The sequence below is a fragment of the Toxorhynchites rutilus genome, chromosome 2 (assembly GCF_029784135.1).
Source record: "Toxorhynchites rutilus septentrionalis strain SRP chromosome 2, ASM2978413v1, whole genome shotgun sequence".
Classification (NCBI taxonomy): Eukaryota; Metazoa; Arthropoda; class Insecta; order Diptera; family Culicidae; genus Toxorhynchites; species Toxorhynchites rutilus.
Genome location: NC_073745.1, coordinates 188404021 through 188416633, shown reverse-complemented (window position 1 = coordinate 188416633; position 12613 = coordinate 188404021). Strand labels below are relative to the sequence as shown.

Sequence of the window (12613 nt, the reverse complement as noted above, 5' to 3'; positions counted from 1 at the left end):
CGGGCACGAACTACACGGGCGAGTAGCACCATACATACAAATCAAACGTTGAAGTTCGTGGTATGGGTGCGTTCGTCGCTCTTCGGTACGACATCGGTTCAATCACCAGTAGCATTTCTCCGCTCTGTCTGCGCTGCTGGTCCCTACAGAGAAGTTGCTATGCCTGATGATATGAATACATCATGTATTTGTCTGCCGGTGTCGATACGTGCCGTTAACGCGCTCGTGGCTCTCCGAAATCGCTCTCCCGCGGCCGAGTGGTTAACGTCACATCTAACATGACGGGGGTTCGGGTTCGATTCCCGTTCTGGTCGGGGGAATTTTTCGTCAAAAAATGGGTGGGTTATATCTATGATATTACCGCAAAGTTGACTTGGAATACCTTAGCTTAGCATTAATATTTTGAATTGATTAAGTTCCTGATTTTTTTTGTCAACTAGAAATAATCGTACCTCGGTAAAACCTCATTGGTTACGATATCGCCACTGCGCAAAGCTAGTAAATTTCTGATTGAATGAAACAATTTCCGAATTCAATTGAATTCAATATATTTGCTTTGTGAGTAAAGATATTGAATAAATGCCATGTAAAGTCAATTCATGCATGGTGATAGATTATGTTCTTCGTTACAAGTAAATTTAATGACAGTCCTTTTACGATTGGTATGATGCCTAGGACAAAATATGTGAACGGGAGAATTATCAAACGATTATTTTATTATACATTTCCCTCTGAAGTTTGCATCTCTCAAGTGTACGTACTTCTCGAACCGCGAATTGGCTTGATTTGATGAACTTTAGGCACTCAGTTTTGATTTTAACATGTACATCGAACGCATATTGTTTACTCAATAGGCGTTATCGCAGCAAATGATTATCAACATTTCGCTTAGTCATCAAATGTTATGCGTAGAAATTCAGTGAGCAGAAGATATGAATACATATGCTTCAATGCAATCTTGAATAACCGAACCAAAGCGTTATTTTCGTATCCGCTTTTGTAATCCATGTTAGAAAAACACTTTTCGAAGTGCAACAAAAAACTTGCATGTGCAGAAGTACCCCCGGCATGCATGAATCAACAACTTCAACTTCTACTTATCATACTATAGAGGCTTTAAACTGGAAAGTTCATTCGCCTCTTATGTATGCACGATTTTCCCAGGTTCCTATATTTAGAAGACCGTGTAAAGGAAACATATTCTTAGCCATTCCATGCCAAACCGATATAGTGGTTCTCAGATTTTAGACAAAAGTGGTAATTTTGTTCTTCATTGCAAAACATTAGACCCGTATTTTTTTATTTTTTTACTAGGGTGCCCATTTTTATGTTAGGGTGGTCCGAAAATCAATTTTTTTTTTCACTTTTTCCCAAAAATGACTTTTTTCAAAAATTCATAATATTTAAACTACTGAACCGATTTAGATGATCGATATATGTAATTGAATCCAATAAGCAAGCCTTTCATAAAAAGCTTTTTCGCAAGTTCAATATTTTTTATGAAAAGACCAGTTCATTGGTTTTACTTTGATATGTCCATCATCTAAATCGGTTCAAAAGTTCAAATGTTACGAATTTTTAAAGAAAGTATTTTTTGGAAAAAGTGAATTATTCGGACCACACTAAAATGGAAATGGTCACTCTAACGAAAAAAAAACGGTTCTAATATTTTCCAATAAAGAACGAAACTACCTCTTTTCATAGAAATCTGAGAACCACTATATCGATTTGGCATTAGCAATGCCAATTTCCTTAGACAACTTGGTTCTAAAGTCTGTGTTGGGGAAACACATTTCAGTCGGAACAAAAATACCCCCGACCTGCATGAATTTGCAATGCAAATTCCCCCAGACACCTTGGTTCTGAAGTCTGTGTGGAAACACATTTCAGCCGGAACAAAATTGCCCTCGATTTACATGAATTTGCAATGCCAATTTCCCCACACTCCTTGGATTTAAAATTTGTATTAGGGAAACACATCGGAAGAAAAATGCCCCCGACCTGCATGAATTTGTAATCCCAATTTTCCCAGACACCACGGTTTAAAAGTCTGTATTAAGTAAACACATTTCAGTCGGAACAAAAATGCTCCCGGCTTGCTTGAATTTGCAACGCCAATTTTCCCCACGCTCCATGGATTTGAGGTCTGTTTTAGGGAAACAGATTTCAGTCGGAACAAAAATACCCCCAACTTTCTTGTATTTGCAATGCCGATTTCCCCAAGGCTGTTTGGTTATGATGGCTGTGTTGGGGAAACCGTAAATCGGGCCAATCAAAACGAAGCAGTTATGGCGTTTAGGAAACGCTTCACATTTTACAGTAATTCAATTGTTTATCTAATGAAAAATAACATTTTATTAATTGCGATAGATGCGTAGAAATATTCCCTATCAATTGATGCAAAAACTTTCCGATCCAGTAAGAAATGTTAGAGTTATAAGCATTCGGAATCTTTCATTTTTTCCTGCATTTTCTGTGTTTAGGTTTTCATTTTACCCCCCATATATTCCGGTTAGACGTAGTCCCACGTCAAAAAATTGGCTCCGACTTGCCCTGTGTTCACGCGTATTCTAGAGCTTGCCACTCAGATGCATTCAAGGCGTGTTATTTGGCATAGAAATCTTAACTGAGTACTAGTAAAAATAACGCAAGTAATACTACGTTGAGACGACGAAGTTCCTGTAGGAACGTTAGTGCGTTAGAACGTTAGAACTAATGGGTGATCTCCCACCGGTACGAGTAACCAGAGCGTTTCCGTTTGAGAATATCGGTGTTGATTTCGCCGGCCCTATTTTCTTTCGTGCACCAAACAAAAGAGCAGCTCCCGCTAACACATTAACTTCGCCACCCCCCCCCCCCCCACGTGTTGGGGCAAAGTTGTACGCTTGATTTGTTCGGATTCCATGAATGAGATCATTTCCTTCGGCGTGGAAGAAACGAAGGCGAGCCATTGGTAGGCCTTGTCAGATTCTTGGCAGACCAAGTATTTAACCATCAAGTTTAGAAGACACGGGTAATTTCATGATCCATCCGTAACAGACGGAACGCGAAACACGAGAAATCTCGTGAGCGGTCCGCAATGTATTAAGGCGTACGTAGCAGCGTGTGTATGCCTGGCTGTTAAAGCGATACACCTTGAACTTGTTCCCGATCTGACGTCGGAAGCATTCATTGCTAGTTTGCGCCGTTTCTTCGGACGACGTGGCAAACCCAGCAACATATATTGCGTCAATGGTCGCAACGTTGTAGGAGCACCGAGAAGCGTTTTCTGGGAAGCGGGGGTAAAGTCAATGAAATTCCGCCTCCGTCGCACCATGGTCGCTATGCCTCCGCATCATGTTCGCTATGCTGACAGAAGCTGAATTCAGATCCGCTCTCATTCAAACTGAGACTATATCATACTCGTGACCCATCACTGCAGTGTCAGAAGACCCTCAAGACTTGCAGCCCTTAACTCCAGAACATTTCCTGGTTGAACGACCGCTCAACGCTATTCTAGAACACAGCGTGGAAAACGTTCCGAGAACCGACGACAACGAGCACAGTGTTTATCGCAGCAGTTTTGGCAACGCTGGCAAAAGGATTACCTCAGCACTTTTCACAATCGTTATCGCTGGTCGAACTGTATGGCCAACCTTGTCGGTGGTGCCATAGTTTTGATACGTGATGGAAACTTGCCGCGCCGGAATGTTAAATATAAAGAAAAAGAAACACTGATTTTTTTTATTAATGCCAACCACCCTATTATTTCTGTAATTTTTAGAGCCACCCTAGTAAATTCTGCCATTCGTATCTATTCACTAACACACACGAACACACACCAAAGAAGAACCCAAGTGTATGGCACGATTCTCGCTATCTCACTCTACCTACCGTCACCGCCTATCTCACTATCCCTCTGCTGTAAAAGTTCATCATCGACATTACGATATGTCAGATGGTGGTAAATTCAGGGGTACGACTAAAACGTCAAATCTCTCATATTGCCAGTGTACCCAATATTGCTGCGGTTCACTGACATCAATTACTGTTGTTTACAACTCGGTCCGGTTATATAGTCGAATAGTGGCTAACTTTAAACTCCATGTTAAATGTGAACGCCTCCATGTGAAACCGAAATATGAAAATCGCTCATGCAGTTAGAATAAAGCAGCGCATTTTTCGATTTCAATCCTCGGAAATGATATGTTGATAAACAAATGACGCCATATTGATTTTGATTTTGGGTAGCCTATATTGAATTGATGTCTAACCCCTGGGTAAATTGGTAATTTGCCAGGTGTATGGCACGATTATCGCTATCTCACTCTACCTACCATCATCGCATATCTCACCATCCCTCTGCTGTAAAAGTTCATCATCGACATCACGATATGTCAGATGGTGGTAAATTGGTAATTCGCGATGGTGTCGACGTCAGGTGGCGACTTTAAATTAGGGCCGTAATTTGTGTCCCAAACTCGTTAGTGTAATCTCTATCAGATTAGAAGACACGAAGCCGGTTTTTAAATTTTTAAATTTGAATGAAAATTTTCACATCATGTTATTGAATTACTTGAAACACGTATTTCTGACTTTCATTCAACTATATGGCTATACAATTCCAAAATTGTTGCTAAATTTTTTCATTATTATATAAAATTGTCTTCATAAACAATTTTCGCATGAGACTTTTTCACCACCTGCAAACAAAAATGTTTTTAATTCAAATAGAATACTAATTTGATATGGAAAAGCTGATTTTCATTCATAATTTTAATTTTGAAAACGTTCATTTCGACTGAAAATCAGCTATTCGTTGACGCTCCCCTAAACTTGATAGATGCACAATGCCGCCAACGCGGATCGCTGTTTTGAAGAAAACAAATACTTTTGACGTTTGAGATGTTGGCACCAAAAACATGGTGGGTGTCATACAGCTGTAATTTGCGATGACAGTGGCATGGTGTCGACGTATGGTGGCGACTTCGAATTAGGGTCATAATTTGGGTCCCAAACTCGTTAGTGTAATCTCTATCAGATTAGAAGACACGAAGCTGGTTTTTAAATTTTAAAATTTGAATGAGAATTTTCACATTAGCTACGCGTTGTAAAACCACAGTTGTGTCTACTCAGCAAACCGAAAACTCCATTTCTAGAAAAATACCGAACCGTTGTTATGGAACGCAAAATTTATGAAATAAAAGTCTATTTAACAATAACCTTTATAGCAATATAACATACCCATAGGCTATTCTATTATGATTAAAGAAAAATTTTAGGACTCCCTTTTTTTCGAAAAAAAATAATTTTTATGTCATTTTCCATCTTTATTTCATTATTTCTCAATAGGTCGTATGAATAAAAAAAAGTATTTACTTATTCTGCCCGTTTCCAAGTAAAGTAAACTTTCCTAGTTTTTACTTGAATCCGTATGAATAAAAGTTTACTTTACTAATTTCATTTTAACGCATGTTCGAATTCAAATATAGTTTTTACTTTGTCAAACATCTGTCAACTGATTGTTTAGGTTTCGTTTCAAAACGTTTTTCTTTGGACAAAGCGTGTATTCGCGATGAAAAAGGAATAGTGTCGACGTCTGGTGGCGACTTTCAATTAGGGACCATAGTTTGGGTCCCTATCCCGTTAGTGTAATACCTATCAGATTAGAAAACACGAAACCAGTTTTCAAATGTTAAAATTTGAATGAAAATGTTCACATTATGTTATTTAATCACTTTGATAAGTTTAGATTAGACCAGAGTCGCATTTTTGAATTTTAAAGGCAGTTTAGAATCCATCTACTAATCCGACTGCTGAACGCAGCTAATTTTAAATGAAAATTACCATAGTTACGCAATTAGTTTACTTTTCGTTAGGGAGTTCCTTTTTTTCTCAATCAATTTGCCTTTGCCAATTTTTTTTATTATTAGAGTCATTGTTACCCCGGTCACCAGTAGAGATAGTTGGAAAATTATTTCTGGAATATTATAATAAAAATCGAATTTCACGTTTCTGAACTGTAAAAGTAAAAGATCACTCCAATATTACGCGTCGTTGTTTTATGGATTTTAACCAATTGAAAATTAAGCTCGTGATTCGATTTCCTGATAAAACATTTGGTGCCGTGACCAGGATCACGGGTGTTCCTTGGATCAAACGCGACGCTAACCCTACTTTTACCCTTCGGATCGGAGTTCCAGATAGCGTTACCTGCTCAAAAAGTACAAGGCCTGTTGAAGACAGGCTCCATGTGAGTATCTGTCCAACCTACAAAACTTGTATGAGAGCCTACGAGATTACATCCATCTACTGGTTTCTCATCCGATTAATTCCTGGCATACCATTTCTACCCTATCCAATGGTCATCCATCCCGGCAGAATCCTGAGGTTAGAGATTTCCTGTTTATAATCTAATACAAGGCATATTCCTGGACGGGCACAGGTGAGTGTCAGTCCAAACAGTTATTGTCAAGCAAAAGGTGCTTCCTGGGTCTTTCGTTTATTGCAGCTATTCGTAATATAATCACCGCTGCTGTATTATCCTCACCATGCAAGAGAAGAAAATGAAGTCGAAGGAGCTGAAACGGAAAAATCTTCTGGATTCAATACAAAGGATCGAAGATTTCTTGATGAACTTCAACGCTGAACGAGATGCAAATGAAATAGCAATACGTCTGGATCGACTGGATATCCTCATGGAAACGTTCGAATCGATCCAAGAAGAATACGAAGCATTTGACGACAGTGATGAATTTGTGGCGGTTAATACGAAAGTAAGGGCAAAGGTTGAAGAGCAGTTCTTTCGGGTGAAAGGTGGTCTCGTCAACAAGCTCCCTCCTCTTCCTCCAACCCCAGTAGACTCTTCGATCCATCATGGTTCCCCAGCCATTCCTCATGCCACCAGTGTGAAGCTCCCTACCATCGAATTACCACGGTTTGATGGTGACCTGAATGAATGGTTGACATTCCACGATTCTTTTTCCTCGTTGATTCACGCGTCACCAGAAATTCCCTGCATACAAAAGTTCCAGTACCTACGGTCCGCCTTGCGAGGCGATGCCCTTAAATTGATTGAATCCTTAACAATTACGGCGAACAATTATGCAGTGGCTTGGGAAGCCCTTCTAAATCGTTATTCGAATACCTACCTACTAAAAAAGAAGCATCTACAGTCTCTGATGGTCCATTCGAAGGCTCCGGGAAAATCAGCTGTAGGGCTACGTGCTGTTGTGGAAGATTTCGAACGACATGTGAAAATATTAAATCAGCTTGGAGAACCTACAGAGCATTGGGGCAGCCTGCTTGTTCAACTGCTGTGTTCTCGAGTCGACGATCACACCCTTAAGGAATGGGAAGAATTTGTTTCTGTGAACGAGGAGCCAACTTACGAAAACCTCATCGATTTCTTGACTCGGAAGGTTCGAACTCTGGAGTCACTTCATATCTCGGCTGAGCAGTCCAACGCTTCGTCCCATGGAAAGCACTATCCCCCTGTCAGGCAACATAAAACCCAAACACAATCGTCTTCGAAGATCAACTCCTATGCAGCAGTAAAAAGCTACCAACCCAAATGTCTAGCTTGCAACGATCATCATCCGTTAGTTAAATGTCCGGTATTTGAAAAGATGCAACTGAAGGAACGATTACATTTAGTCAACACGAAACGGATTTGCAGTAATTGCTTTAGAAGCAATCATTTCGTACGAAACTGTTCGTCAAGCTACTCCTGTAAGCATTGCCAAAAACGACATCACTCGCTGTTGCATCCTGGGTTCGATGCGTCAGTATCGAACAATAATCCAAACTCAAATGGTCAATATAGTAGAACAGCTCCCAATCCTCCAAGGCTCAACGATTCCATTGGTGTAACAACAGCAACTACTTCTGATGCAATTTCTTCCAACTCAGCGGTAGAATCTCGTGGTATCAACGTTTTCCTATCGACAGTTGTCGTCAAAGTGCTAGACGGTTATGGAAATGAGCATTTGGCGCGAGCTCTCCTGGATAGTGGCTCACAAAGCAGTCTAATGAGTGACCGGCTTTGTCAAAAACTCCGATTGTTCCGTCATCGTATTGATCAACCTATACTCGGTGTCGGCGAATCCACAATTCGAGCAGTTTGTTCGGTAGCTACCGAAGTTAGATCGCGAGTCAGCGATTTTTCCTTTCCTCTCAATTGTTTGGTGCTCAAAAAATTAACAACCGATCTACCCGCTGTGAGCATCGCTACAACAAACTGGAATATACCTAACTACATCACCCTGGCCGATCCTGAGTTCAATATAGCCCGGAAAGTGGATCTGATTATTGGCGCCGAACATTTTTATGCAATCCTTCAAGGTGGCCGGTTGCAAATAGGACCACAAGCCCCAACTTTAATTGAAAGTAGGTTTGGATGGTTTGTATCTGGAAAAGCTTGTTATGACCCAATGCCCCAAGCTATGGTTTGTTGCACCTCCACTCTTGAAACCCTGAATCAAAACATCGAGAAGTTTTGGAAACTAAACGAACTGGATAATGTTACCCTTTCCCCTAACGATCAATATTGCGAGGCATTCTACAAGGATACGGTCACAAGAGATTCCACTGGGCGATACTCTGTAAAATATCCCAAGAAAGAAGGATTTGAAACGATGATAGGCGAGTCTTACTCCAACGCAAAATCCCGGCTAGGAAGTTTAAAACGTAAATTGGACCAAAATCCCATCCTAAAGGAAATGTACCACGCATTCATGGCGGAATTTATTGAACTGGGACACATGCGAGAGGTACCAATGGATGAACCATATCCCGCTACAGTATGTTTTCTTCCTCATCATGCTGTGTTGAAAGAATCAAGCACCACTACCAAGGTACGGAGTGTGTTTGACGCCTCTGCCAAAACAAGTACTGGATTCTCGCTCAACGATTCGCTATTAGTTGGCCCTGTCATACAAGACGAGCTCTTCGATATCCTGCTCCGATTTCGCAAAAAATCGGTTGTATTGTTAGCTGATATCGAGAAAATGTATCGGCAGATCGTACTCCATCCCGATGACCGCCCCCTCCTACGTGTGTTGTGGAGATTCAATAAGACAGACCCGATAACTAAATATGAGATGACCACAGTGACATACGGATTGGGACCATCATCATTCTTGGCGACACGTACACTACATCAACTCGCCGAAGATGAAAGTGATTCGTTTCCTCTCGCCGCAGCCGCTTTAAAGCGAGATTTTTATATGGATGACTTCGTTCGGAGCGAAGTAGACATCACGACAGCTATACGGTTGCGTAAAGAAATGGACGAACTAATGAACCGTGGAGGATTTTCCCTGAGGAAATGGTGTTCGAATTTTCCTCAAGTATTGGAAGGAGTAGCACCTGAGAACTTAGCCCACCCCTCAAATGAAAACCGTGCACATGGCGAAATTGTGAAAGTTTTGGGAATTTCTTAGAAGCCTACGTCTGATCGTTTCTGTTTTATTTTTGGCCCATTTTCTACGGACGGAAAGATAACGAAAAACCGAATTTTGTCGGTTATCGCTCAATTATATGACCCATTGGGATTAATCGCACCTATCGTTTTGCGCGCGAAAATTTTCATCCAACAACTTTGGTTGATGTCTATCGATTGGAATGAAGAAGTGCCTGGAGAGGTCCGTACTACGTGGAAACGTTTCGTGGAGGACTTACCATCGCTAGCCGATTTCCGGGTTCCGCGGTTTGCCTTCGACGTGGGGGAGGTGCAGTTGCATTGCTTCACGGATGCATCGGAATTGGCTTTTGGAGCCTGCATCTACGCACGGACGGTGAAGGCCAACGGTCAAGTGAAAGTGATATTATTGGCAGCAAAATCTAGAGTGGCCCCCTTACAAAAACGTAGCATCCCGAGACTGGAATTGTGCGCAGCTCAACTCGGCGCTCACTTATCGTCGAGAGTCACAACTGCACTAAATATGAAAGCCGTACCTATTTTCTATTGGACTGACTCGATGGTGGTAGTATATTGGCTTCGTGCACCGCCACAAACCTGGAAAACCTTTGTGGCAAACCGTGTAGCAGACATTCAAACCCGAATAAACGGTGCTTCATGGCTACATGTACCTGGAATAGATAACCCAGCCGATGTTGTGTCCAGAGGTTTAACCGTACAACAGTTGCTGACTTGCAAAATATGGATGAATGGACCCAATTGGTTGGAAAGAGGAGAGGAAAATTGGCCGAAGCTGGAAATCCCGAGAGTAACATATGCAGATGGAGAGACGGAACGTAAAACTACCACATTATTACTGCAAAATCCACCTCCGCTCAACCCTTTATTCACCCGCTCATTCTCGTACAATCGTCTACTGCGTACGACTGCTTACTGTTTGAGGTTTATCCGGCATATGCAAAAGGGGCCGAAGCAATCTACCATCATTCTCCAACCTAGTGAACTTGAAAATGCCAGGGATTGTCTTGTGAAGATCGTCCAAAGAGAATGCTTCAAAACGGAACTACATCTGCTCAAAAGAGGAAATTTGGTACCGAAGAATTCCACACTCAAGCTTCTGAACCCTTTCGTGGATTCGTCGGGTATAATCCGAGTCGGTGGCCGGCTCATATTGTCAGAAGAATCATATAGCACCAAACATCAAATTCTACTCCCTGGTTTCCACCGATTTACCCGAATGCTTTTATTATCGTATCACTGCAAATTGGTTCATGGTGGGATATCGCTTACATTGGGAGTAGTTCGCAACGAATACTGGCCCACAAATGGAAGAAGGGCTGTACGTAGCGTGATACGCAGTTGCTATCGGTGTACTCGCGTTAATCCTCGACCATTACAACAACCAATTGGACAATTACCTCTTACTAGAACTAAACCCAGTCGGCCTTTCGCATCCACTGGAATAGATTTTTGTGGCCCTGTATTTGTGAAGTCCACCAACCGCAAGACTGCTCCTACCAAAGCCTATATTGCCCTGTTTGTCTGCTTTAGTACAAAAGCGGTACACATTGAGCTGGTTGGAGACCTATCCACAGCTTCCTTTCTCTCCGCCCTGCAACGGTTCGTGGCTAGACGGGGCAAGCCCGATAGTATTTTTTCGGACAACGCCACAAATTTTGTCGGTGCTCGAAATGAATTGCATGATCTTTACCAAATGCTCTCAAATTCAAAGGAAACCGATCGTATCGCTACCGCTCTCGCAAATGAAGAGATACAATGGAATATGATTCCCCCACGCGCCCCCAACTTCGGCGGATTATGGGAGGCTGCGGTGAAAGTGGCAAAGAAGCATTTGCTTCGTCAGTTAGGCAGCACTTCTCTATTGCACGAGGACTTAATTACGATACTATCGCAAGTAGAAAGTGCGATGAACTCAAGACCATTAGTACCACTATCGGAGGATCCTAACGACTTCGAAGCCCTCACGCCAGGCCATTTTTTGGTAGGTTCACAACTCCAAGTCCTACCTTACCCAGACATGAAGGACGTTCCAGTGAACCGACTGAGAAACAGATACCAGATTATCCAGCAGAAACAGCAGCAGTTTTGGTACCACTGGAAGACAGAGTACCTTAAAGAGCTCCAACGACAGGCTACCATGCACCGGCGACCCATTCATCTCAAAGTCGGCCAAATGATGATCCTGCAAGACAATCTTTTACCACCAGTGCGCTGGCCACTAGTTCGCATTTTGGAGCTGCATCCTGGGCAGGACGGAGTGACTCGTGTGGTTACAGTGCGTACCTCAAGTGGTACAACATTCAAGCGAGCTGTGACGAAACTTTGTCCATTGCCTACGATGGATGAAAAAGAGATGAGCATGCAGAGTAATACAGCATCCAACCCGGATGACATCGGATAGAACTAATCGGAACTATTGTGAATTGCAAAGCTAAAGAAGAACTATGTGAATTTACATATATATATATATATATATATATATATATATATATATATATATATATATATATATATATATATATATATATATATATATATATATATATATATATATATTAGTGAAATGTTCATTTCAGGTGGCCGGCTATGATAAGTTTAGATTAGACCAGAGTCGCATTTTTGAATTTTAAAGGCAGTTTAGAATCCATCTACTAACGCTGAACGCAGCTAATTTTAAATGAAAATTACCATAGTTACGCAATTAGTTTACTTTTCGTTAGGGAGTTCCTTTTTTTCTCAATCAATTTGCCTTTGCAAATTTTTTTTATTATTAGAGTCATTGTTACCCCTGTCACCAGTAGAGATAGTTGGAAAATTATTTCTGGAATATTATAATAAAAATCGAATTTCACGTTTCTGAACTGTAAAAGTAAAAGATCACTCCAATAATACGCGTCGTTGTTTTATGGATTTTAACCAATTGAAAATTAAGCTCGTGATTCGATTTCCTGATAAAACACACTTAAAAACACTTTTTTCCGACTTTTATTTAACTCTTTGTCTATACTTTTCAACATTATCACTGAAACTTTTCATTATAATATACAATTGTCTTCAAAAACAATTTTCGTACAAAATTTTTTCACCACCTGAAAAACACTTTTTTCATTTAAACAGCTAATTTGGTACGGAAAGGTTATTTTTCATTCATTATTTAAATTTTAAAAACGTGTTCAGAACCAAAGTATGCTC

At 40.9% G+C, this 12613-nt stretch overlaps 2 protein-coding genes and 1 pseudogene across 2 annotated transcripts; 2 read left to right on the top strand and 1 right to left on the bottom strand.

Annotated features, from left to right (window-relative positions):
* Positions 1-419: 419 nt before the first annotated feature.
* Positions 420-497, bottom strand: LOC129772114 (U4 spliceosomal RNA; annotated as a pseudogene).
* Positions 498-6530: 6033 nt separating this feature from the next.
* LOC129766534 (uncharacterized) lies at positions 6531-9422 on the top strand. Its single transcript, XM_055767102.1, has one exon. The coding sequence runs from the start codon at positions 6531-6533 to the stop codon at positions 9420-9422; it is 2892 nt and encodes a 963-aa protein (XP_055623077.1).
* A 165-nt stretch (positions 9423-9587) lies between these two features.
* On the top strand, positions 9588-11822 carry LOC129766533 (uncharacterized). The gene has a single exon (XM_055767101.1). It carries the CDS (start codon positions 9588-9590, stop codon positions 11820-11822), a length of 2235 nt encoding a protein of 744 aa, XP_055623076.1.
* The last annotated feature ends 791 nt before the right edge of the window (positions 11823-12613 follow it).

Excerpts from the sequence above, each read along its gene's own strand:
- LOC129766534 (XM_055767102.1), top strand. The coding sequence starts at position 6,531 with ATGCAAGAGAAGAAAATGAAGTCGAAGGAGCTGAAACGGAAAAATCTT.
- LOC129766533 (XM_055767101.1), top strand. The coding sequence starts at position 9,588 with ATGTCTATCGATTGGAATGAAGAAGTGCCTGGAGAGGTCCGTACTACG.